This window comes from Primulina tabacum, chromosome 1 (assembly GCF_025594145.1).
Source record: "Primulina tabacum isolate GXHZ01 chromosome 1, ASM2559414v2, whole genome shotgun sequence".
Lineage (NCBI taxonomy): Eukaryota > Viridiplantae > Streptophyta > Magnoliopsida > Lamiales > Gesneriaceae > Primulina > Primulina tabacum.
The window spans coordinates 40,645,342-40,673,055 of record NC_134550.1 but is presented as its reverse complement, the minus strand read 5'-3'; the positions used below and the strand labels follow the sequence as shown (position 1 = coordinate 40,673,055).

Here is a 27,714-nt window from a genome sequence, read left to right as displayed (position 1 = left end):
CATCAAATTGGAAGCAGCTGTTCTCAAAGTAGTCAATGCTGCTACCATTGTTAAGGCACTGGAGAGGAAAAAATATTTCTTTGATCAAGTAAGAGCCCAAAAGTTGGCTTAACTGATTGAGAAGCTCAAGAGCAACTACATTCCTACAAATCCAACTGACTACAATGATCGAGCTGTGCTTACTCAGTTAGACACAGATATTATGAATTTGCAAATGAAGATAAAGTACTGGGAAATGGATCAAGAATTAATCATTCATGAAGGCCTTTCAGAAGAAGAAGAAGACGAACCTTCATCACAGCACGAAGAGCCATCCCCAGAACAAGCTGCTACTACAACTGTAGAGCCAATTCAGGATGTGCCACAATCTTCTTCTGCTGCTGATCCTCAACTATATTCGGACGCTGACTTGACACTTGCTAATATCGATGAGATCATTCAGTCAGTAGCCCAAGAACTTCAGACAAATGTGCCTTCCACTGAATCAGTTGATCTCCCAACAGATCAAGCAGCTACAGATGATCCTATCTCTTACACTGAGGAACCAGTTCAGCCTTTTGTCTCTGCTGAACAAAGTGTTCAAACTGATGTGCCCATTCAATCACCTGTCGTGACAAATCAAGAAACTATTGACACTGTGGAGGCTCAGTTGCATTCTATTGAAAATTTCCCAACTGACGAGCCGCAACAAGTTTCAGTTGACCAAAATCAGAAGCACCAGTCACTGACCCTCCAACTGAAACTCCCACAGATCATCAACTTAATCAGCAGGACATTTCATCTACTTCTCCGAATCACTCTTCATCTCCTCCTATTCAAGAAGAAGCCAGTATGCAAGACGTTCCAGAGCTGATACATGCTGATACGATAGTATCTGACAGGACTATGGTGGTCTTTGATCAAACTACCAGGGAACATGAATCAAGGATTACTGAATCTGTATCTCCTCATCCATCTTCAGACATGGATTTAGTACTTGAAGAGATTCAGGACATCCAGAATCACATGTCACAGATGATGGATGATATCAAGAAAATTCAGAACACTCAACTTGCTCATTCTCTAAAACTAGACTCTTCAGTTGAATTCAATTCAGAGAGGCTGAAGAAAATTCAAGTTGCTCTGACCTCTATCTCTCTTACAATAGAGGAACTTAGACAAAATAGAGGCTTAGTTGAGAGTCTCTCCCTAACTCAAGACTCAATTAGCAAACGAGTTGACTTTGTGGAGACGTCTGTCTCAAGGAAAATAGATTTGATGCAAACCACGGTGCTTAATGCAATCTTAAACGTGTTCACTACTGTCGGCCTCTTATCAGTAGATGTTCGGAGGTTATAAAATAAGATGGATGTATTTGAAAAAAAGGGGGAAGAGATTAAAGCTCAGCTAGATCAACAACAAAAGCAGTCAGAATCTCGTTGAAGAGCAATCAGAAGTTAACTGTTTCGAGTAGCAGTTTTTATTGTTCTCTAAGAAGAATTTCAGTTAATCGAATTCTTATCTTATCTACAATGAGTTAAGTTGTTCAGTTATTATTTGCTTAGTTTTTTCAAACACCTAAAAAGGGGAAATTATTGAAAACTAAGTTTCGGCGTTTGACAAACTGAAGGACAAAAGCTCGCAACTGATTATAATAACTGAACGCGTGAAGCCGCAACTGAACTACGCAACTGAACGAGCAGTCAACTAACAGCAGTTGTAAACCTTACCAGCTATTGCTCAGCAACTGATTCTTCAGCTGAACTCGTCATTAGTTATCGGGAAAGGAAATTCAACCGACAGTGGTACACAGCAGACTGTTACTTAGTGGAACGCCGCATTTCAGAGATTGCACTGTACGGTAGTCAGAGGAATATTGACGTGGCAATCAACGGATATAAAGATTCAAATATTATTTATTGTTACCGTTGGAAGAGAAGCCTATAAATAGGCTAGAAGAGCAGTCGAAAAAAAAAACACGAACAACTATTCTATTCAAGCTTGCTGTTACGCTGCTAAAATCACTACTCGTATTCAAATATCAAAAGCTCACTCTTATCATATTGATCAGTAGAAATCAAGGCTACATTTACGAGCTTGTTAGCACTTTGAAATCATTGTTAGATTCATTCAGTCGTGTTAAATTCAGTCACGCACTGTAAAAGTTTTTTTGAACTAAGACTTTCAGTTTTGGCCGTGTTAAGTCCAAACTGAAGTGGGTCAGTACAACTTTTGTATTCGATCAAAGTCTTTTAGTGATAATCATATCTTCGTGATAGAAGGGGTGACGTAGGAGTTATTCTATTCTCCGAACATCCAGAAACAAATCGTGTGCATTTTATTTCAGTTATTATTTTTAGTCAGTTATTCTATCTCTAAGTCAGTTTACTTCCGCAACTGTTTTTTCAGTTAAACTGATTGTTATCGACTGATGAGATACCAGATTCAGTTTGTCACTAAACTGAACCCAATTTTCGAAAAATATATATAATCCGTGAGTGTTTATTCAACCCCTTCTTTTAAACACTTATCACCTTCTAACCGATCCTTTCAAAATGCTATGCAATGAAAGTGTGTGTGTGTGTGTTAAAGTGTGTGTGCGTGAGTTATAGAGTAAGTTAGGGAAATGATTTTCTTAATTACACAATTAAAATGCTAATTAAAAATATTAGTTAAGAAATGTGATTCCGTCTACTAAGAAAAGTCCCCTAATTTAAAATAAAATGCACATTTGCTAAACTTTATAAGTTATAAATTTTTAAAATCACCTAGTAAATTAAATTAGGCTTTAAAATGCTAAAAGTTTAATAAATCATTTAAAATGCCTCATTCTTAACTTAAATTAAAATACCATATTTTAAAATTGCCAAAATCGTCGCCGGTCACTTTTCCTTGATCCAACATTGAATAATCGCCTGAAACATGAAACTCAAGAAAACATTTAACGTGCATCACATAAACATAAACAATTTAAAATAATACATTTAAATAACTCATGCATCTCTAAAAATCATTTTAAACTTAATTAAATAATTTAACAATTTAAATAAATGCATAGTTTTACGTGTACTGAATTTGGGCTCTACAGTGGTACCCAGCGGCGGGGACATCAGTTACAGTATTACTCATCCACTGAGCCTTGGTCTTACAGCTCATCGTATACATATTCATATTAGTCACAACCAACTCCCTTTCTTCAAAACGTGTCATCATTTTCATCACTTATAAAATCATGCATATACGTAAATTTTCCTTTAAATCAAGCATGCAATGTATTTTTCATAATTTCATAAAAATTCATATACATAATAACATAAACATTTAAAACATGTCAAAACCGTGTTTAGGGTGCTGTCAGGACTGCTAACTCGACCCAGGTGCAAAATAATCATTTTGCCCCCGATAACCCTAATTGACCATTTTACCCCTGGACCTCAAAATTTCGACCCGAAGCCTACCAAACTCCTTAAAACACCTCAAAACATAATAATAAACATTTCTTAGACATACTCGAGCTCGTTTCAAAACTTATACGATTCGTTTTAAAACTTGGACCGGGGTCCCGATTTTAACCCGTATCAACAAGAAACTTAACCAAATTTTTCCCAACACAAACAATGACTCGAACCTACAAGAGCAGCCTCTAAACCACTCGTTCCAAACCACTTATGACATATGAATCACGCCCAAAGGTTGCTGGAAATTTCCAGTGTGTTACGAACTTCAACCGTAGTACACTAAACTTGCAAACCTTCGACCCAAAGTCCTACCAGCTCGAACTAGCCTTGGAACAACCCTTCCTATCCCACCTTAGGACCCTCTTGGACCGACCTAACCCAAGCTCACATCCCCATGCACGCTGCAAGAGGCAAACGACCGCTAGCCACCAACAATGCACCAACCGAGAACAACCCTAGCATCATTCACTCAATCGGCCTCTTCCCTAACCACAGCCATGTTCGAGCCATCCTAGGCCACGAATCAGACCCAACAGGGTCTGGTCCAGGGCTAGGGATGACCCTTGCACAGCAAACGCACCACAACCTCTCGATCTAGTCGCCTAGCCACGAGGTTTTTGCACCCAAACCGATCGGCCCTCACATAAACCAACCCAGCTTCAACTCCAGCACTCAACCCTCTTCCTTCTCGATAGTATCAGCTGCCTAGCAACCCAAGTCGGCTGCCCCCTTGCACAAGAATCACAAAAACGTGAGTAAGAAACAATAGAACGCACATTTCGTGTCAAACCTTTGCAAAAATGGTACCACATGATAAATCAAAGGAGTTCTCATGCAAATACATATATATCAGCAAATAAATGGTGTAAATAATGAGAAAAATAGATACATGACGTGCTTTAACGTTTATGTGCTCAAAAACTAGAAGATACGCGCGTAGGGCTTGCACTGGAGATGCGGGGAAGAAGCTTTCTTGAAAACCTAGGGATATTTCAATGGAGGCTGCTGGTTTTTCTCTCAAAAAGCTGCTGAAGGAGAGAGAGGTGGCGGCCGTGTACAATGACTAGGATTAGGGTTTAGTTAGTAGTGATTAGGTTAAATAAACATGCACTAATGGGCCTAATATAAAAATTAGAGGGGTTAAAAGGGTTTTGTTCTCATTAAGAACTAACAAAACCCATAAAGCCCAATCACACTCATGAAAAATATTTTGTTTTGGTACGTTTTTGAAAATATTGCCGAACCCTCAAAAATTCCTCCGAATCGATAAAATTTGCGCACCGGTTTAAAATACTGCCTGACGAGTAAAAATTCCGAACCAATGCCTATTTTCGAAATTCTCCCTTAAATACACCATATATTATTAAATAATTAAAGTTACTTATTCAATAAAATTATTTTTCCTGATTATCCCCGGTCTTTGTTACTCGTTCAAGCGCTAAATGCAACTAAAAATAATAATGCATGAAACTTTAAGGTAACCATAAAACACACTTATCCATGCAATACTCATGCAATGAATGCATAAAAATCATTAAACTCATATTTTAAATAAAACCTTAGATTGCATGCAGTCGGGTTACGTAGTTCGAATTTCCTATACCTTACACTCAGACTCAAACGATGCAATAAAAGGAGTAAATATGACCTCTATCAACTAGTTCATTATACAATTCTTGATTGAAAAAAATATACCATAACACGTCCAAAAGGTTCAACCTACAACAATTAGCCGATATATTCATCAATATAGTACGATCCGATCAACGAAAACAATTTAAATCGAAACATGTAAAACCCAATTTTGGGCAGTCTATAAACTATCCTAAATCTGGAAATTCAAGTTCGTTTATACCAATAAAGGGAGCTAGATCAAACAATGACGGCCTCGAGGTGGTGTGTAGCCGGAAAAGTCATCGGAAACGCCCAAAACTGGCTGGAAAATGGATGAAAAACAGGGAAATCATCAGAGGCTATAAACCTCACCTCTAAGCTACTAAACCACCAAGAAAACGAAGCAAAACTCACCGGAAAATGAAGAAGAAGAAGCGCAGAACCGGCCTAAAAAACAGCTTTGATCCAGCTGAATCCTTGCTTAAAATTTTCGATTTACGGCTTGAATCAAAGATTAGGATGTTAGGAACACAACCTTTCAAGAATTTTTTAGTTTCAACATCGGACAAAGAGGTTATGGAAATTCTACGACGATTGCTACAATGGTGACGGGAATTTGGGTTGGAGATGGTTCTTTTTTTTTTTTTTTTGCTTTTTTCTTCCTTCTCTCTCTATTTAAGGTAATATTGGATGTGTGTGTATATGCATATAATGTAGCGTAAATTAATTTATAAGAATAGTAACACATGCCCTTTCTATCCCCAATTTGCATTTATTTAGCTCTAGTGTTTTACTTAAATTCCAGATATATTTTATAACGGCCCGAAAATTCGTGTTCGAAAATTTGCGGAAAAAATTAAAAATTTTCTTTTTAAATAATTAAAATGCCTCATTAAATAATTAAAATGTCTCATTCATAGTTCAACCGATAGATGAAGTTAAATATTCAAAATAGCATCGGAAGTAAATATTTGTTTGCAAAATAACAATTTAAAATAATCCAACGAAAGATAAAATGTTTGAGCATAAACAAATTGGTAAATGCTGAAATGAGGTCCTCGGGTTCCACTACTGCCGACCCAAGATGGCTCACTGGTCCCCGTCCTCGGTCCCGACCTCATCAGTACCTACGACAATAAAGTCTAGTGAGTCTAAAGACTCAACATGCATATATCGTAAATAAATAAATAATAAAATTGCATGTAAGGTAAAATGTCATGAGTCTGGAGTAACGTAAATATATATCATGTCATGAGTAATTATAATACGTGCGTAACTGAACTTAAAATCATAAGTGAAATGTTCGCTCCGTAGAGCCCTGTCATGAAATAATATTTTTCTGTTGAGAATATGTTCTACGCAAGTGGCCCCATGAACTGTACTGATCTAAACCGATAAGTGACCACTGCGGGGAAGTAATGATCGTCTGATCAGACTAATGCCACTAGTATACTGGGTGGAACTGAACTGAACCGGTAAGTGACCACCGGTGATACAATAATCCCATGATAGTGATATAGCCACAAGCAATATCGCATAATTCTCAAAAATGAATATTTTATATTTTTGCACGTAATGTAATTAAACTAACAAAATTAAATATCCTGTACTAATTTTACCGAATGGGTTGGATCGTTCCCAGGTTCGGTGCGACCTAAATCTCACATGAAAAATATGCAAATGGTTTAACTAGACCACACTTTGTAATTGACTCCAAAAGCGAGACAATTACGCCAAACGACTTAGTATTTAACCCTGACTCCGTGCCAACCCGAACCAACACCGAACCATCATTTAGTCATGATTAAAATACTCTTAAAATGATGAAATAATGCTCCTAAAATTACAGTACTCGAAATTTAGTGAATGGAGGCCAAAAACATGAAACGCTCTTTCGAGAGTCACTTTGGCACATTGCACCGTAAGTTCTCGTACAACCTCTAAACTGATCTGAATCACGAACGGCCAAAAACATGACCTTCCTTACTCGATGAGGTACTGTCCAACCCAAGGCTATAGGCTAAAAGCCAACCAAGGACCCTGAAACATACCTCTGAACTTCAGCACTACTTGCTGTCAAAATTACAGCAGCCGCGCTTCCGTTTCCTTGCAATCATTTTCGAGACTACCGGCCATTGGGGCTTGAACCACCGACTAGAGCCTCTTACCAACATCCTAAGGAATGATTTAAACCATGGCTAAAGGCCCTAGGCCAGACACAATTCGAACCACTCCAGAAATCAAACCACACGTCCCACCCGAGCAATAAACCTGCGCGTGGGAGGTTGCTATGGTTCTTGCTATCATGGACCATTCCAGTGGCCATTTGACTGACCATGGCTCAATCTAGACATCAAGGGGTAGGGTGTGAACCAGGGCTAAAGGCCAGAGGCCAACCAAGGTCCACCCCAAACCACCAAAAACCGAGGGACACATGCAGAATTCAAAAGGGCCGAAAGGGGGGGCTGTTCTTGTTTCTTTTATTTGAAAACCGATTCCACCACGGACCAAGCTTCGAAAGCGTGACTTGGTCACGTCTTAGACATGATAGGGGGGTGTTATAACCATGGCTATAGGCCCCTATGGCAGCCAAGATCAGAAACTCTCCCTTGACAGCAAGATGACTGAAAATTGAAACACGAGTGACACTAGGAGGGAGTTGCTGTCATATCCGATTTCCAGCATGCATGGGGCTTGAACTATTGGACCAACATGGTCCTAACATGTCCTAGTACATGTCTAGAAGCAGCCTTGGGAGCCAGGGGTCGAACCAATACCTGAAACAATTAAAAAAAGCCAACCCGTGAGGTAGCAAGGGAAGGGGCCGAAATCTGCATCTACTTTTTCGAAAATTATTGATATGAGTTTCGATTTTCTTGCAATAAAATCATGTACATGCGTTGTTTAAAAATACCTATATGACTTGATTGAAGGGTAAATAAAAACATATACATGCTTGGATTTTTGTTTTGAATAAAACAAAAAGAAAACACGACGCGGCGCGGAGGAGGAGTCTTCTTCTTTCTTTTCTTTTACTCGATTTTTCCTCTCTATTTTCTCTCTGATTTCTCACGGTTTTTTTACACTGAGGTTTCCTCTGATTTTCGGTGGTGAGGAGAGGGAATAATGGTTAGGAGGGTGAATGGAAATTGCAAGATAGAATGGGAGATTAAATGGTAACAAAAAATCTTGCTATCCATGAATTTGTGAGATAAGGAAAATATGAAGGATATCAAAAGATTTTTGGGGAATATTAGAGGTGCAAGGTGTGGGAACCCGGACGCTAATTCATTCTTAATCATCTTTAGGAATTATTCAAACAATTATAATAAACATGGTCTAAATTTTTTTTAAAAAAAAAATACACAGCGGAAACGTAATGTAATTCAATTCAAATTACATATTAAACATAAACATACAAATCTTGTATTATCTACAAGAATTCAACTAGGTTCAACTATATATCAGTGCTGAATCCTAAGTTGCTTCGAAGCTCGGATCTCCACGCTATCTAGTCCAGTCTCGTTCTCTTCTTGACCCTGATCCTATCCCACCTGTTGTCATGCACACATACAAACAAGACAACAGCCGGATAACTCCGGTGAGAATTATATTCTCAGTATAAATCATCATAAAAACAATATAAAAACATATAACAGATATTTCTAACATGTATTCAGATCAGAATATAAATCCATATCAAGAATAAATCCTATTCTACACATGTACCATCATCAGGAACATAATCAACATGAATCAATATAACTGTCCATTAGACTCATGACTTCACATTTAAGACTAGACTCAATCCTAGTATAGGGATCCCGGTTTCCAGAAGTTAGCATTCCCATATCGACCAACTGTAATAGAAAAGACTCCAGTTCTATCCACGTCGATATGGTATCGATCACCAATAATAGAAGAAATACCAATTCTATCCACATCGATAAGGTATCGATCACCAGTAATAGAAAGAACTCCGATTCTATCCACATCGATATGATATCGACCACCAGTAATAGAAGAAGTTATGATTCTATCCACATCGATGCGGTACCGATCACCAGTAATAGAAGAAGCTCCGATTCTATCCACATCGATATAATATCGATCATCAGTAATAGAAGAAGTTATAATTCTATCCACATCGATAGCCAAACATCCGGTGACAGACTTTAGCACAATCGCCAATACACTATCTTGTGACATCGTGCAATGTGCCCGTGGCGATCCCACCACTATCAGGCACTTCTGTCAAAAGATTACTCGTCTAATACCTGCTGTCTATAAATCAAGAGAACAAGTACATCAATCAAATCAATACAATAAGGTAAAGTATGTGATTTAGGGAAACTCGAGCCAAACCTCACTCGATTTGTGGAATCCCAACTCAACATTAATTTATACCTTTATCTTCTCGGTCCGACGAAGACGAAGTATTGAAGTCAACTCTGTCCATACCCAAATCTGATAATGACAATCGAATAGATACAATATCAGTATATAACTCAGTTCAAAACATGTTCTAATTAATACTCAAATCAAAACATAATCTGATCAATGCCAATCGACATATGATACCACAATACCATCTCAACCAATACCGAGTCTGATCCATATCAATCAACTGATGTTTCGACGGCATACCAATACAGTCTCGATAACCCCGTTAGTCCCAACATCACAGATATAATACCATAACTCATAATTAATATCGGTAGAAATCATAATCTCGACGATGATATAAATCTGATATCGATTCTTAATCAAATCGACTCCGAAAATCATAATAATTCCATAATCAGTCCGTTTCTTAATCTGACTTCGATTCTATGATGTCTAACATGTCAAGAACATCATATATGATGTGTATTCAATTCTGGCAATATCATAATTTCAAATCGTATCTAAACATAACAAAACATACGTCCAGTTGTAGCCTGCGTTGATAGGAACACAGTACTGAAGTCGAATTACAATTCAGATGGGCGGATCTTTCACAAAAGGCGTAAGGATTTTTGGCAAACTTCCTCGACCCTTTTCTCGTTTCTTCTTGCCAAATTTACGTTTGTATGTATATATATATATACATAACTCGTGCATGATAGAAACGTGGCATGTTCTTGTTCTGCATGAGTCGCGCATATGCGCGACCCCAACGGGCGCATATGCGCGAGACCTACTGGTCTCGATGCGCTGCTTCACAACTTCTGGCGCATATGCGCGCCTCAACTCCGTGCATATGCGCCAAAGGTTCTGTCTCAAAACTTTGGCTACAGGACTACTCGCGCATATGCGCGAGACCTTCTGGTCACGCACCACTCTTTCCGCACAACTCGCGCATATGCGCGCCTCCAACCGGCGCATATGCGCCAAGTGCTCTGCCATGCTCGCGCATGTACGCGCTTTCCAGCCGCACATGTGCGCGAGTACACACCTTTGCACATATATTCACGTTTTTTCTCGTCTTTCCCGGTCGACTCCGTTTCGTCTATAATTACTTCAATTAATCAATAAATCATCCCAGAATAATCTTAGATTATGGTAAATACACCCAAATTAGTTCAGATTACGGTAATCAAATTCTCGGGCCTTACATTTCTCCCCCTCTAAGATATGATTTCGTCCTCGAAATCACAGGCAATCAAATCAGATAAGAAGGAATGTAGGCAATGAAATCAGATAAGAAGGAATGTATAATAGAGGTTACTTCTGCAAATTCATTCTATCAAACCATTCTGATAAAATTACTTGCAAATAGTGGCTATACAACATCCGTATATACCAATCAACAGCTCATACCAAATCAATATCATCAGCTGTTATCAAATTCAATCTCAAATATCACCTGTAAGATCATTCCCATTCAGAGGAAATTTGTAGTACTCACTGTAAAATGTCTCGTCTGTAGCTATCTCGATACTCATCTAATAGCTATTATTGTACAATAATTCATAAGTGACAAGACATCAGGTCACTAGAGCTAAAATCCAGCACTACAGTTCCTGGATATCCTCTAGTATCTAGATAGTTCGCTCCGACTATCTGTCAATCTATAAACCATAGATCAACATCATGTTATACATTCTGCCAAAAGTATAAAACAACCAAAAATCACTGGTATGATATAATTAACTCTGGCATTCAATACCATCTGACCCCTTTTTCTAACTTAGCTCTCAGTCGTCTTGTCATATCTGTACATCATCCTGTACAATATACATATGCCGATTTGAACAATCGTTCAATCATAACCACATCCTGGTACATTCTTGGCACAATTTCGGTAAGTCTATCACCAGATCCATAGAAATGTACTCCTATTTCTATTCAGGAAGCGATAATCTGTATAATCAATCTCCTGGTTTCTATCTTCCTGTCTTCATCTGTCAGCGATTTAGACATTGCAATATAAATTCTGACAAAACTGATTTCATTTGTTTACATCAAAACTGTCCGTTCGAATTATCACATATTTCCTGTTACAAGAATAATACTGAATCTACTACTGTGTGCCTCTGACAATACCTGTCATTTCAAATTCGAAATATCTGGCACAAACAAATTAGCTAATTATATAAAATAAAGCATTACCTACCTGGTATTCTGATTAACACACTGTTCTGACTATCGAAATCAAGTTCTGAACAATCTGATCACTGTCTCAACTGTGCTACAATAAATCAGTATACTATCTTCAGATATCACAGACTCTGAATGCAATCTGGATTCATAGCCGAACAATTCTGTATACAACAATCTCAGTTCCCAAAATATTCAATACAAATTTCAACTGTTCGATTCAATCAATCATACACTGCGAACATATCAAAATATCATAGATAAAACGAGCATAAGATCATCAGAACACTTCGGAACACAGGATTTATCAACCCATATACAGAACTGAAGTATTCCCCAGAGAAACACATAATCAAATGTAACTCTAACTCTCAGGCAGTAAATCTTTTAACTGACATTTCAATTCTTTCAATTCAATCAATATCATTCTGTACATAAGTCTAAAATGAAATCCATACCTGATATCAAATCAAGGCTGAAGTCACTCTCCCTGATATAAGACAAAACCGGATTTCATCTGGAACGACTATAGCAACTCTCCTACAACTGACAAATCATTCCCAGACAGGCTCAACTTCAGTAATCAACTGAATACATAAGGAATTACTCCATTCTTTTCGATAATCATCGAATCATACATAATACGGATATCAAGGAATTCAAAATCGAGAATCCTTACCGTATATCATTCGTTCATCGGCCATTTCAGGTCCGACTCTTACCATCTCCTGGCAAGAATCTATAATAGTTCTGTACTTGTTAGCATATTAATATCAATAATGTAATCAAAATCAGATAACACAAGTACAATACAATCTAATTCAATCTCATTCTCTTTTTACTGCAGTACACAATATATCACAGAATTCACTGATATCAATTCTTTTCCCCAAAAGGTACAAAGATCAATACTACAGTAATACAGACCCAACATGTACAACATATGTCAATACAACTCAGTCAAAGATAATCGTAGGGAATGCATTAGTATATATCAATACATATGCAACATAATCATAAAAGATTATTACCTGCCACTATATCATCACGTGTGTCCTGGGTCTGTTCCTCGATCACTACCACCAGATGATTCTGCTCCCTGAAATCTTCGGGAACCTCTCTGTGGACAGACTCTAGCAAAGTGTCCCTGCTGTTTACAGATATTGCACCGACCAGTCACTGCCTGGCACTGTTCCATGGGATGTCTCCCTCCACAGGTTCTACAATAAACTCTGGTATAACTCGGGCTAGAACCACTGGAGCTAGATGAACCGCTCCCTAACTTCTTGAACTGTTTTTTCGAAGCTTTCAGCAAATCTTGCTTCCCACTCTTACTGCAACTATCCAATCGGAGAGGGGATTGTTGTGTCTGGGGTTGCATTGCACACATCCTTTCTTGTTGTCTAATCAGACTCGCCTCAGCTCTTTTTGCTTTATTCAAAGTATTAGCAAAATGGTAAGGTCGCTGCATATTTATCAATGCAACTATCTCTGAATTCAATCCTTTGATGAACTGCTCCGTTACAGCTTCATCACTCCCAGCTATCTGAGGAACAAAACGTAGTGGAGTAGAGAATTTAGCAACATATTCTTCAATATTCAGTTGGCCTTGTCTCAAATTCTCAAATTCTGCTTTCTTGTCCTCTCGGTACGAAATTGGGAAAAATCTTCGATAAAATTCAGTTCTGAATATTTCCCACGAAATCACTGTACCTCTCTGTTCTAACATTCTTTTACTTGTAATCCACCAACTCTTGGCGGCTTCTCGTAATTGGTTAGGCACCATTTTAACTCTCTGTTCCTCTGTACAATCAAGTAAATCAAACAGTATTTCTATGTCATCAAACAAGTTCTCACAATCTTCAGACGTTTCGATACCACTCAGAATCGACGGCTGAAATAACTGAAACTCCTTCAACTTTTTTTCCATCTGAGTTTCTGACACATCTAACAGATCAGTCGAAGTACTACCTCGTTCCGGAACTCTTCTAGGAGGAATATCTGATAATCACAGATTTTAGTAGTAACAGGAGACAATTCCGTCTCAATCCCAATCCTGATCAGCTTACCTCTGATCAAGAATTGGTTCTGATCCAGTTTCAAATCAGACATATTACCAAATCAACTCAGTTATTCAGGTAACATGTATTTAAAAGCAGTAAACATAATATCATGCTAGCATACACAATGAAAGTCAACATTATATGTAGATCACATGCTAGCAATCACATGCAAGAAAGAAAACTCAATCTACCCCGCTCACTCTCTTCTATCTCAGTCTCAATAGCCTACAGTTCTAGAACCTAATGTTCTGGAAGCTAATGCTCTGATACCACCTGTTGTGGGGACCCGGACGCTAATTCATTCCTTAATCGTCTTTAGGAATTACTCAAACAATTATAATAAACATGGTCTAAATTTTTTAAAAAAAAATAATACACAGCGGAAACGTAATGTAATTCAATTCAAATTACATATTAAACATAAACATACAAATCTTGTATTATCTACAAGAATTCAACTAGGTTCAACTATATATCAGTGCTGAATCCTAAGTTGCTTCGAAGCCCGGATCTCCACGCTATCTAGTCCAGTCTCGTTCTCTTCTTGACCCTGATCCTATCCCACCTGTTGTCATGCACACATACAAACAAGACAACAGCCGGATAACTCCGGTGAGAATTATATTCTCAGTATAAATCATCATAAAAACAATATAAAAGCATATAACAGATATTTCTAACATGTATTCAGATCAGAATATAAATCCATATCAAGAATAAATCATATTCTACACATGTACCATCATCAGGAACATAATCAACATGAATCAATATAACTGTCAATTAGACTCATGACTTCACATTTAAGACTAGACTCAATCCTAGTATAGGGATCCCGGTTTCCAGAAGTTAGCATTCCCATATCGACCAACTGTAATAGAAAAGACTCCAGTTCTATCCACGTCGATATGATATCGATCACCAATAATAGAAGAAATACCAATTCTATCCACATCGATATGGTATCGATCACCAGTAATAGAAAGAACTCCGATTCTATCCACATCGATATGATATCGACCACCAGTAATAGAAGAAGTTATGATTGTATCCACATCGATGCGGTACCGATCACCAGTAATAGAAGAAGCTCCGATTCTATCCACATCGATATAATATCGATCATCAGTAATAGAAGAAGTTATAATTCTATCCACATCGATAGCCAAACATCCGGTGACAGACTTTAGCACAATCGCCAATACACTATCTTGTGACATCGTGCAATGTGCCCGTGGCGATCCCACCACTATCAGGCACTTCTGTCAAAAGATTACTCGTCTAATACCTGCTGTCTATAAATCAAGAGAACAAGTACATCAATCAAATCAATACAATAAGGTAAAGTATGTGATTTAGGGAAACTCGAGCCAAACCTCACTTGATTTGTGCAATCCCAACTCAACATTAATTTATACCTTTACCTTCTCGGTCCGACGAAGACGAAGTATTGAAGTCAACTCTGTCCATGCCCAAATCTGATAATGACAATCGAATAGATACAATATCAGTATATAACTCAGTTCAAAACATGTTCTAATTAATACTCAAATCAAAACATAATCTGATCAATGCCAATCGACATATGATACCACAATACCATCTCAACCAATACCGAGTCTGATCCATATCAATCAACTGATGTTTCGACGGCATACCAATACAGTCTCGATAACCCCGTTAGTCCCAACATCACAGATATAATACCATAACTCATAATTAATATCGGTAGAAATCATAATCTCAACGATGATATAAATCTGATATCGATTCTTAATCAAATCGACTCCGAAAATCATAATAATTCCATAATCAGTCCGTTTCTTAATCTGACTTCGATTCTATGATGTCTAACATGTCAAGAACATCATATATGACGTGTATTCAATTCTGGCAATATCATAATTTCAAATCGTATCTAAACGTAACAAAACATACATCCAGTTGTAGCCTGCGTTGATAGGAACACAGTACTGAAGTCGGATTACAATTCAGACGGGCGGATCTTTCACAAAAGGCGTAAGGATTTTTGGCAAACTTCCTCGACCCTTTTCTCGTTTCTTCTTGCCAAATTTACGTTTGTATGTATATATATATATATACATAACTCGTGCATGATAGAAACGTGGCATGTTCTTGTTCTGCATGACTCGCGCAAATGCGCGACCCCAACCGGCGCATATGCGCGAGACCTACTGGTCTCGATGCGCTGCTTCACAACTTCTGGCGCATATGCGCGCCTCAACTCCGCGCATATGCGCCAAAGGTTCTGTCTCAAAACTTTGGCTACAGGACTACTCGCGCATATGCGCGCACACAAGTCGCGCATATGCGCGAGACCTTCTGGTCACGCACCACTCTTTCCGCACATCTCGCGCATATGCGCGCCTCCATCCGGCGCATATGCGCCAACTGCTCTGCCATGCTCGCGCATTCCAGCCGCGCATGTGCGCGAGTACACACCTTTGCACATATATTCACGTCTTTTCTCATCTTTCCCGGTCCACTCCGTTCCGTCTATAATTACTTCAATTAATCAAGAAATCATCCCAGAATAATCTCATATTACGGTAAATACACCCAAATCAGTTCAGATTACGGTAATCAAATTCTCGGGCCTTACACAAGGGGTCGAAATTTAGTCTAGGTTCAAGAAGAAAATTGCTTAATTAATTATTTGTTAGTGAATTAAAAGGTGGGGAAGATATCTACCTAGAAAAAGTTAAGGAAAGATAATTAAAGAATAAATTGTCCAACTAATAAAATCTTTTAAAAAAATCAAGGGATGACCGATTTTATTCAATTAAATGGGGTGGTAAATTGCTTAATTAATAATTATTGAAGATTTAGTGTGATGGAATTATCTCCCAAGAAAATGGATAAGGAAAGGAATCAAGGAAATGAGTTGTTAAACTTTTTAAATCTTCCAAAGGTAGTGGCCGATTTTTATAAAAAAAAAATGGAAATATTGCTAGATAACATGGTAGAATATTGCTTAAATATTAATTAGTGGTGATTAAATTTTTAGGGAATTATTTATCATGAAATGGATAGGGAAAGATATTAAATAAATGGGTTGACAACTATTTTTAAATTAATTAGGGAAGGGCCGAAAATTGTAGATAAAAATGGAGTGGAAAATATTTCTTAAATCTTGTATTTTAATTCTTTAGAGTTTTATCTAGTCATTAAATATTTTAGTGAATTAAGAAATTAATTATTGAACTTTATTTACTACTTATCTCAAATTATTCGAATAATTCCTTAAACTTTCTTTCACATTAATTTAATTTATTATTTATCTTAAATATATTCTATGAATGTTTTCTTAATAATAAATTTTATCTCCAAACTCCAACTTCAGTCCGGCCTCACTTTATTAACTGAAAAGATAACAACTAAACTACTGCATAAAATAATTAAATTCAAAGAAAAGTAATTAAATACTCATGCAATAAAATCATTTTAATTTAAAATACTAGGAATTACGCATGGCTTATGCGTAGTCTAATTTACGGGTTCTACAATCCTTACCCCCTTAAAAGAAATTTCGTCCTCGAAATTAGAACTCACCGAATAACTCAGGATAACGACTCCTCATCTCGGGCTCAGACTCCCACGTAGCTTCCTCATCTGAATGGTTAAGCCATTTGACTTTGACTCGCTTAACCAGCTTGTTCCGAAGCTTCTTCTCCTGTCTGTCTAAGATCTGCACTGGTCACTCCTCATAAGACAGGTTCGGAGTAAGCTGCAACGGCTCAAAGTTTAAGACATGCGAAGGATTCGCCATATACTTCCTCAGCATAGAGACGTGGAACACATTGTGTACTCCGGCCAGATTCGGCGGAAGAGCAACACGATAAGCTAACATCCCAACCCTGTCGAGGATCTCAAATGGTCCAATGAATCTCAGACTGAGCTTCCATTTCTTTCCAAACCGCATGACACCTTTCATAGGTGCCATCTTCACAAAGACATGGTCGCCCACGGCAAACTCTAGGTCTCTCCTCCTCTAATCCGCATAACTCTTCTGTCGGTTCTGAGCAGTCCTCATCCTATCACGGATCTTGACTACTACATCGACAGCATGCTAAATAATTTCTGGACCCAACTCTGCTCTCTCTCCTACTTCATCCCAATGAACATGGGATCTACACTTACGGCCATACAGTGCTTCAAACGAAGCCATTCCTATAGTCGACTGAAATCTGTTGTTATAGGTGAACTCCACTAATGGCAAGTTCGACTCCCAACTCCCTGAGAAATCAATGACACAAGCACGGAGAAGATCCTCCAAAATCTGAATAACTCGCTCTGACTGTCCATCTGTCTGCGGATGGAAAGCTGTGCTAAACAGTAACTTCGTACCCATGGTCGAATGCAAACTCTTCCAAAACGAGGAAGTGAACCCGGGGTCTCTTTCGGACACGATCGAAACTGAGATACCATGAAGTCGGACTTTCTCCCGGATATACAACTCTACATACTGAATCATGGTGAAAGTCGTCTTAATGGGCAAGAAGTGCGCTGATTTTGTAAGACGATCTACAACCACCCAGATAGCATTTGATCCTTGACTGACTTCGGCAAACCGGTGACAAAGTCCATGGTAACATTCTCCCACTTCCTCTCGGGAATGGGAAGAGGCTTGAGCAATCCTGATGGTCTCTGAAGCTCCGCTTTCACTAACTGGCAAGTCAGACACTCGGATACAAACCGTCTGATGTCCTTCTTCATTCCCGGCCACCAATACAATAACTGCAGATCTTTGTACATCTTTGTACTCCCTGGACGGATAGAGTACGGCGACATGTGGGCCTCTGATAGAATATCTGCTCGGAGAGAATCACTGCTAGGAACCCACATCCTGTCTCGATATCTCACTATACCGTCGCTCACTGTATACAAGACACTTCCCTTGGCCTCATCTCTCTTCTTCCACTTTGCCAACTGCTCATCTGCTGACTGACCCCTGCGAATACGGTCTAGAAGATAGGACTGAATAGTCAAGATAGATAGACGGGGAACTCTACCTCGAGGGTAAGTCTCTAGACCAAACCTCTGCATCTCAGTTTGAAGAGGTCTCAAAACTGTCAAATGAGCCATCATTGCGACTTTTCTACTCAATGCATCCGCGACTACATTAGCTTTACCCGGGTGGTAGCTAATGTCACAATCATAATCCTTCACAAGCTCCAACCAACGCCTCTGACGCATGTTTAGCTCTTTCTGCGTAAAGAAATACTTGAGGCTCTTGTGGTCGGTAAAGATCTGGCACTTCTCTCCATACAAATAATGCCTCCAAATCTTAAAGGCAAAACCTACGGCGGCCAACTTTAGATCATGGGTAGGGTAATTCTTCTCATGAGCTTTCGGCTGTCGAGAAGCATATGCTATCACCTTCCCATGCTGCATCAACAATGCGCCTAAACCGAGCTTCGAAGCATCGGTATACAAAACAAACTCACCGGGCCCTGACGGCATGGCCAAAACTGGTGTTGAGATAAGAGCTTGCTTCAAAGTATCGAAGCTCTTCTGACATTCATCGCTCCACACAAATTTCACATTCTTCTTGGTCAATGATGTGAGTGGAACGACGATAGAGGAGAATTCCTTAATGAACTTTCGATAATATCCTGCTAGCCCAAGAAAACTACGGATCTCTGATGCCATTCTGTGGCACAACCCAATCTCTGACTGCTGCAACCTTCGCTGGGTCTACCTCAATACCGCTGCTAGAAACAATATGGCCTATGAATGCCACCTTCTCTAACCAGAATTCGCACTTACTGAACTTTGCGAATAACTTATGCTTCTGCAAGGTCTACAACACTATGGTCAGATGTCTGCTGTGATCCTCTTGATTCTTTGAGTAGACGAGAATGTCATCTATGAATACTATCACAAATTGATCAAGATACGGCTGAAATACGCGATTCATGAGATCTATGAAGATCGCTGGCGCATTCGTCAAACTGAACGGCATCACAAGGAACTCGTAGTGGCCATAAAGATTCCTAAAAGCAGTCTTGGAAACATCGGCATCTTTCACTCTCAACTGGTGGTAACCAGAACGCAGATCAATCTTGGAGAATACCGAAGCTCGCTGCAATTGATCAAATAAATCCTCAATCCGCGGAAGTGGATACTTGTTCTTCACTGTCACCCTGTTCAACTCCCGGTAATCAATGCAAAGCCTCATAGAGCCATCATTCTTCTTCACAAACAAGACTGGTGCGCCCCATGGAGAAAAACTCGGACGAATGAACTCCTTGTCAAGAAGTTCCTGTATCTGCTTCTTAAGCTCTGCCTATCTCTGTCGGTGCTAGTCGGAAATAGAAAACTCCACCTCTCTCTCGGGTGGCATACCAGAGACGTCCTCAGGAAAAACGTCTAAGAAATCTCTAACAATCGGAACATCCGCGGCTGACTGACTGGGTGCCTCGGGGACATATATAAAAGTTGCTAAAAACGCCCGACACCCTCTATGCATGAGCTTCCTAGCCTGGACATAAGGGATAATACGCGGTAAAGGAAAGTACCTGTCTGGCTCAAATAAGAACTGTGTCATCCCAGGCGGTAGGACTAGAACAGATCTCCGCTGGAAGTCAATCAAAACTCTAGTTCCGCAATAGCCAGTCCATTCCCTAGAATAATGTCAAACTCTGGCATCGGTAGCACGATAAGATCCGCATAAACAAGATTGCCATGAAGCTCGAGGTCTATGTCTCGGATCACATTGGTAGCTGTCATCTCCTCCCCAGAAGATAGTACTACTGAATACGCCACATCTAACCCAACGGTCTTGACCTTGAGGAAGTTAGCAAAGACCTCAGCAATAAACTAGTGAGTAGCCCCTGAATCTATCAAGGCTTTCGTAGCGGAACCAGATATAAAAATTCTCCCTGAAAGATTGGAACTCTAAGTTGAACCCAATAGTTACAAGAACTAAACTTATAGACATGCAAGGGTCAAAGTTCTTATAACCTAATTCCCGAATATAATACTGAGTAGAGCATGCAATCATATCGCAATTCTAAGTTCAAAATATTAACTTAAATTCCCAAAACATTGAATTTAAAATATAAACATAAAGCTGTAAGATATCTGTCATAAGCATGGTGTCTGGGTTCGTCTCTGTTGCATGGAGAGCAAAGGCTCTGCCTTGGTTAGGCAGACTTCCCTGTGGGCACTGCGGTAGCAAGTGGTCTGGGCTACCACACTTGTAACACTTCCCGAAACCATACATACATGCCCCAGGATGGTGGCGTGAGCACTTGGGACAGACAGGGTGCTCAAAGGTCCTTGGGACTGCACGTCCCCGCTACTGCTGTTGCTGCTGGCCTCTGTTTCTGGGTGGGCCGTGGAAAGGCCTCTTATTCTGATGCTACTGGTGCGGAGGAGGAGGGCGGTGTGGTACTGGAATCGGTTGCTTCCCTTGGCGATCCCTCTCAATGTCACGCTGGTCCTGCTCTACAGCTAGAGCTCTGGAGACGGCAACATCATAAGTAGTAGGGCCAGCCACCCTAACATCACGGCGCAAGATCGACCGTAAACCATCCAGAAAGTGTCTCAACTTGGCACTGGCATCGTTCGCTATTAGGGGCACAAAATGGCAACCCCTCTCAAACTTACGGATGAACTCCGTAACAGTCAGATCTCCCTGTCTCAGGGTCATGAACTCCCTGGTCAATGTGGAACGCAATTCGTCAATAAAATATTTGGAGTAAAATACCTCCATGAAGCATGTCCAGCTCAGCGTAGCCAAGTTCAGGGCTACTGACGCTCCTTTCCACCATAAGCGGGCATCTCCTCCGAATAAATAAGTGGAACATTGAACTCTGTCTCCATCTCCAAGCTCCATGAACTCGAAGATAACCTCGAGGGATTTGATCCAGCCCTCGGCAATCATGGGGTCCGTCGTCCCTGAAAACTCCTTAGGATGCATCTTCATGAATCTCTCATAGACAGCTTCGGGCCCTGTCGGCCTGGCTGCTCCAACATTGTTCTCCGCAAACTGGGCGAAGAACTGTGTCATCCCAGCTAGCATCTGGGCATTCATGTCAGGTGGAGGGGGTGGAGGTCAGTGCCTCTCCTGCCTCTGCTCCTCTCTGTCCTCCTGGCAAGGCTCATCATCTCTCGTACGCTCAAGAATACGTCTAGGAGGCATACTGTTCCATACATAACCCATACGTAACCAACATGCATAATTCCATAATTTATTTTAAGTTTAAATAAATACTGAACAATTAAAATCTGAACGTAAAAATAATCATGATAACATAAAGTTAAAATAATTCATGCTTTAAATAAAATGCGTAAATGTAAAACTTACAGACCGAAGACGTGACTTCGTGAGCTTTTTGAGGTCAGTAGTAGCACAACCCTATACAGAATCATTGCTCTGATACCAGCTATAATGGCCCGAAAATTCGTGTTTGAAAATTTGCGGAAAAATTAAAAATTTTATTTTTAAATAATTAAAATGCCTCATTAAATAATTAAAATGTCTCATTCATAGTTCAACCGATAGATGAAGTTAAATATTCGAAATAGCAGCGGAAGTAAATATTTGTTTGCAAAATAACAATTTAAAATAATCCAACGAAACATAAAATGTTTGAGCATAAAAAAATTGGTAAATGCTGAAATGAGGTCCTCGGGTTCCACTTCTGCCGACCCAAGATGGCTCACTGGTCCCCGTCCTCGGTCCCGACCTCATCAGTACCTACGACAATCAAGTATAGTGAGTCTAAAGACTCAAAATGCATATATCGTAAATAACGAGTAAATGAATAAATAATAAAATTGCATGCAAGGTAAAATGTCATGAGTCTGGAGTAACGTAAATATATATCATGTCATGAGTAATTATAATACGTGCGTAACTGAACTTAAAATCATAAGTGAAATGTTCGCTCCGTAGAGCCCTGTCATGAAATAATATTTTTCTGTTGAGAATATGTTCTACGCAAGTGGCCCCATGAACTGTACTGAACTGAACCGGTAAGTGACCATCGGGGCAAGTAATGATCGTCTGATCAGACTAATGTCACAGTATACTGGGTGGAACTGAACTGAACCGGTACGTGACCACCGGTGATACAATAATCCCATGATAGTGAAATGGCCACAAGCAATATCGCATAATTCTCAAAAATGAATATTTTATATTTTTGCACGTAATGTAATTAAACAACGAAATTAAATATCCTGTATTAATTTTACCGAATGGGTTGGATCGTTCCCAGGCTCGGTGCGACCTAAATCTCACATGAAAAATATGCAAATGGTTTAACTTGACCATACTTTGTAATTGACTCCAAAAGCGAGACAATTACCTCAAACGACTTAGTATTTAACCCTGACTCCGTGCCAACCCAAACCAACACCGAACCATCATTTAGTCATGATTGAAATACTCTTAAAATGATGAAATAATGCTCCTAAAATTACAGTACTCGAAATTTAGTGAATGGAGGCCAAAAACATGAAACTCTCTTTCGAGAGTCACTTGTTTACTCGATGAGGTACTGTCCAACCCAAGGCCATAGGCTAAAAGCCACCAAGAACCCGAAACTTTCCTCTGATTTTCAGCACTACTTGCTGTCAAAATTACAGCAGCCGCGCTTCCGTTTCCTTGCATCATTTTCGAGACTACCGGCCATTGGGGCTTGAACCACCGACCAGAGCCTCTTACCAACCTCCTAAGGAATGATTTAAACCATGGCTAAGGGCCCTAGGCCAGCCACAATTCGAACCACTTCAGAAATCAAACCACACGTCCCACCCGAGCACTAAACCTGCGCGTGGGAGGTTGCTATGGTTCTTGCTGTCATGGACCATTCCAGTGGCCATTTGATTGACCATGGCTCGATCTAGACATCAAGGGGTAGGGTGTGAACCAGGGCTAAGGGCCAGAGGCCAAACAAGGTCCACCCCAAACAACCAAAAACCGAGGGACACATGCAGAATTCAAAATGGCCGAAAGAAGGGGCTGTTCTTGTTTCTTTTATTTGAAAACCGATTCCACCACGGACCAAGCTTCGAAAGGGTGACTTGGTCACGTCTTAGACATGATAGGGGGGTGTTCTAACCATGGCTATAGGCCCCTAGGGTAGCCAAGATCAGAAACTCTCCCTTGACAGCAAGATGACTAGAAAATTGAAACTCGAGTGACACTAGGAGGGAGTTGCTGTCATATCCGATTTCCAGCATGCATGGGGCTTGAACTATTGGACCAACATGGTCCTAACATGTCCTAGTACATGTCTAGAAGCAGCCTTGGGAGCCAGGGGTCGAACCAATACCTGAAACAATTAAAACAAGCCAACCCGTGAGGTAGCAAGGAAAGGGGCCGAAATCTGCATCTACTTTTTCGAAAATTATTGATATGAGTTTCGATTTTCTTGCAATAAAATCATGTACATGCGTTGTTTAAAAATACCTATATGACTTGATTGAAGGGTAAATAAAAACATATACATGCTTGGATTTTTGTTTTGAATAAAACAAAAAGAAAACACGATGCGGCGCGGAGGAGGAGTCTTCTTCTTTCTTTTCTTTTACTCGACTTTTCCTCTATATTTTCTCTCAGATTTCTCACGGTTTTTTTACACTGAGGTTTCCTCTGATTTTCGGTGGTGAGGAGAGGGAATAATGGTTAGGAGGGTGAATGGAAATTGCAAGATAGAATGGGAGATTAAATGGTAAGAAAAAATCTTGTTATCCATGAATTTGTGAGATAAGGAAAATATGAAGGATATCAAAAGATTTTTGGGGAATATTAGAGGTGCAAGGGGTCGAAATTTAGTTTAGGTTCAAGAAGAAAATTGCTTAATTAATTATTTTTTAGTGAATTAAAAGGTGGGGAAGATATCTACCTAGAAAAAGTTAAGGAAAGATAATTAAAGAATAAATTGTCCAACTAATTAAAATCTTTTAAAAAAATCAAGGGATGACCGATTTTATTCAATTAAATGCGGTGGTAAATTGCTTAATTAATAATTATTGAAGATTTAGTGTGATAGAATTATCTCCCAAGAAAATGGATAAGGAAAGGAATCAAGGAAATGAGTTGTTAAACTTTTAAATCTTCCAAAGGTAGTGGCCGATTTTTATAAAAAAAAAATGGAAATATTGCTAGATAACATGGTAGAATATTGCTTAAATATTAATTAGTGGTGATTAAATTTTTAGGGAATTATTTATCATGAAATGGATAGGGGAAGATATTAAATAAATGGGTTGACAACTATTTTTAAATTAATTAGGGAAGGGCCGAAAATTGTAGATAAAAATGGAGGGGAAAATATTTCTTAAATCTTGTATTTTAATTCTTTAGAGTTTTATCTACTCATTAAATATTTTAGTGAATTAGGAAATTAATTATTGAATTTTATTTACTACTAATCTCAAATTATTCGAATAATTCCTTAAACTTTCTTTCACATTAATGTAACTTATTATTTATCTTAAATAAATTCTAGAAATATTTTCTTAATATTAAATTTTATCTCCAAACTCCAACTCCAGTACGGTCTCATTTAATTAACTGAAAAGATAGCAACTAAACTACTGCATAAAATAATTAAATTCAAAGAAAAGTAATTAAATACTCATGCAATAAAATTATTTTAATTTAAAATACTAGGAATTATGCATGACTTATGCGTAGTCTAATTTACGGGTTCTACATATTTTATATCGTATTAATTTTGATATTCTAAAATACATATTTTTAAAACAATTCCTGAATTTATTTGGTATAAATATTTATTTTAATTATGCAAAATTACCATATAATATATTATAGGACCTTACACTACACGAGAAACAAAGTCTCTGATCGTGGATCTTATTAGAAGGTTGAATAAAATTCGTAAGTATTCACTAGAAAGAGCAACTACGTTAATTCCGGACTGGTTTGATATTTAGCGTTTAAGATAAGTCAAATATAAACACGCAATGAATGATTTAAAATAACAAGACACTCAAAATCATTTTGAACGATGAAAACCAAATTTTTAAAACTTTCTATCTATATTAGATGAAAAAACGGTATTATAACAATTTTGAGAGACTCGTCATATATTTAATTAAACATATTGTATTAAAATAAAACATTAAGAGAATATTCTATCTAGCCCTTATTGTATAACATGTAACAGTAATACAACCGACCTCGCTCCATCCAAAGCCTTAAAAGATTCCCACTCTTTTCTAATCTTCCGCCTCAAAATTAACGACAAAGATAATTTTAAAAGCCATCAAACAAATTGCAAAGATCAATAACAACACTAAAATAAACCCACCATCAATATAAAATTTTCAAGATCCACTTTTCTCTAAAATCATATTGAGTTGGTGCACTACTTTAAAATAGCAAAGACCCTCGATGCTTGATGTTAGTTTCTTGATATGTGATTAGTGACAAATAGTTTTTCATGATTAGCATCAAGCTTTTGGAAATGTTGCTCCATTTAAATGATCTTTGCTGAAGCTATTGAATAACCTCGTAATAACGCCACCTAAAATGGCTGCCCATTCCTCCTTTCACCACATTTTCAACACTCCCACTAGATTCAACACTGTTAAAGCTATCAACGCGTATTTGTTAAACCTCAAAGAAGAACCAAAACCGCCATTATCAACGCCACTCTCCGCGCCGCTGTCATTGGCGGCGGCCCTGCTGGGTCCTCCGCTGCAGAAGCTCTGGCAGCTGGTGGAATAGAGACTTTCCTCTTCGAACGCAGCCCCGAAGCTGCAAAGCCCTGCGGCGGAGCAATCCCTTTCTGTATGCTTGATGAGTTCTCTATCCCATCCAACTTTATTCACCGCAAAGTGACCCAAATGAAGATTGTCTCACCCTCGAACGTCACCGTCGACTTCGGGAAAACTCTGAAGCCGAACGTGTTCATCTCCATGCTCCGCCGCAAAGTGCTTGATAGTTTCCTACGCAACCGTGCAGTGGACTGCGGCGCCACACTCGTCAAGGCCCTTGTGACGAATATAGACATGCAAGCGTCGGAAAAGTCCCCCTATCAGATCCACTACATCTCAAATAATAACAAAAATACACTCGCCGTAGACGTTATAATCGGAGCAGACGGCGCCAATGGCAAGGTAGTGAAGTCGATAAAAGCAGGAGACTACACTTGCGCCATAGCGTTTCAAGAAAGAATCAAATTGCCGGAAGACAAGATGAGATACTACGAAAACTTAGCAGAGATGTCTTCAGTTTTCTACACGTCCAAACGCAGCGGAAGTTTAAAAATTTTATTTATTTTGACAATCAAAATATGTTTTACTTTGGGCGCTCGTATGATTTTAACAAAAACATTCATAGGAAATTAGAAAATTATAACTTTGTGAATTAATCACGAGGCTCCAACTAATCCGGTATAAACGGATTAGCTCTTGATGAATCCGTACGAACTTTCTTCAAATACACCTTTCTTCTAATCAGGTCCACGACTAGATGAATTGTTCCTCTTCTAATTCGCACTAGAAAATTAGAAGAAGTTTTGCGTAGAGATATAACACGAAAGATTCGACTCAAAAATTTAAGCCAAATTTTTCTTGCATAAGAAAGGGTTTTTGAGAGTAGCCGCACACGAAAAATTGAAGAGCCGTAAGATTGATCAATTGATATCTTGCAAAAATCTTTTGGATGCCTATTTACGTAAAAATAAGATTTAAAATCTTATTATATTTTCTAATCTTATATTTACTTAATTAATCTTATCAATTATGATAATTAAAGATTCTAAAATTGCATCCCAAATTTTTGCCAATCTCGAATGATGCACATATTTCTTATAATATCATGCATCATTATTAATTTTTGTGGAGGCTATGATTTTAGGTCAAAAATTTTAAAATAAAAAATTACATGACCTAATTACTATAATTAACATTAATGGGCTTGATTAATTAATTGGGCTAGTCCAACTAGTTTAATTAATTAATCAAAGTCCATTAAGAACTTAATTATTTAGTATGTCGGACTTGTACTC

General features: G+C 38.7%; 1 protein-coding gene across 1 annotated transcript; it reads left to right on the top strand.

The window, feature by feature from the left end:
• The first annotated feature begins 885 nt into the window (after window positions 1-885).
• Window positions 886-27,502, top strand: LOC142509386 (geranylgeranyl diphosphate reductase, chloroplastic-like). The gene is made up of 3 exons (XM_075619565.1): window positions 886-1,331; window positions 26,296-26,963; window positions 27,462-27,502. The coding sequence occupies exons 1-3, from the start codon at window positions 886-888 to the stop codon at window positions 27,500-27,502; spliced, it is 1,155 nt and encodes a 384-aa protein (XP_075475680.1).
• The last annotated feature ends 212 nt before the right edge of the window (window positions 27,503-27,714 follow it).

Excerpts from the sequence above, each read along its gene's own strand:
- LOC142509386 (XM_075619565.1), top strand. The coding sequence starts at position 886 with ATGGTGGTCTTTGATCAAACTACCAGGGAACATGAATCAAGGATTACT. Across the intron at positions 1,332-26,295 it reads TTATCAGTAGATGTTCGGAG|CTATCAACGCGTATTTGTTA; the intron begins GTTATAAAATAA and ends ACACTGTTAAAG. Across the intron at positions 26,964-27,461 it reads CACGTCCAAACGCAGCGGAA|ATTCTAAAATTGCATCCCAA; the intron begins GTTTAAAAATTT and ends TGATAATTAAAG.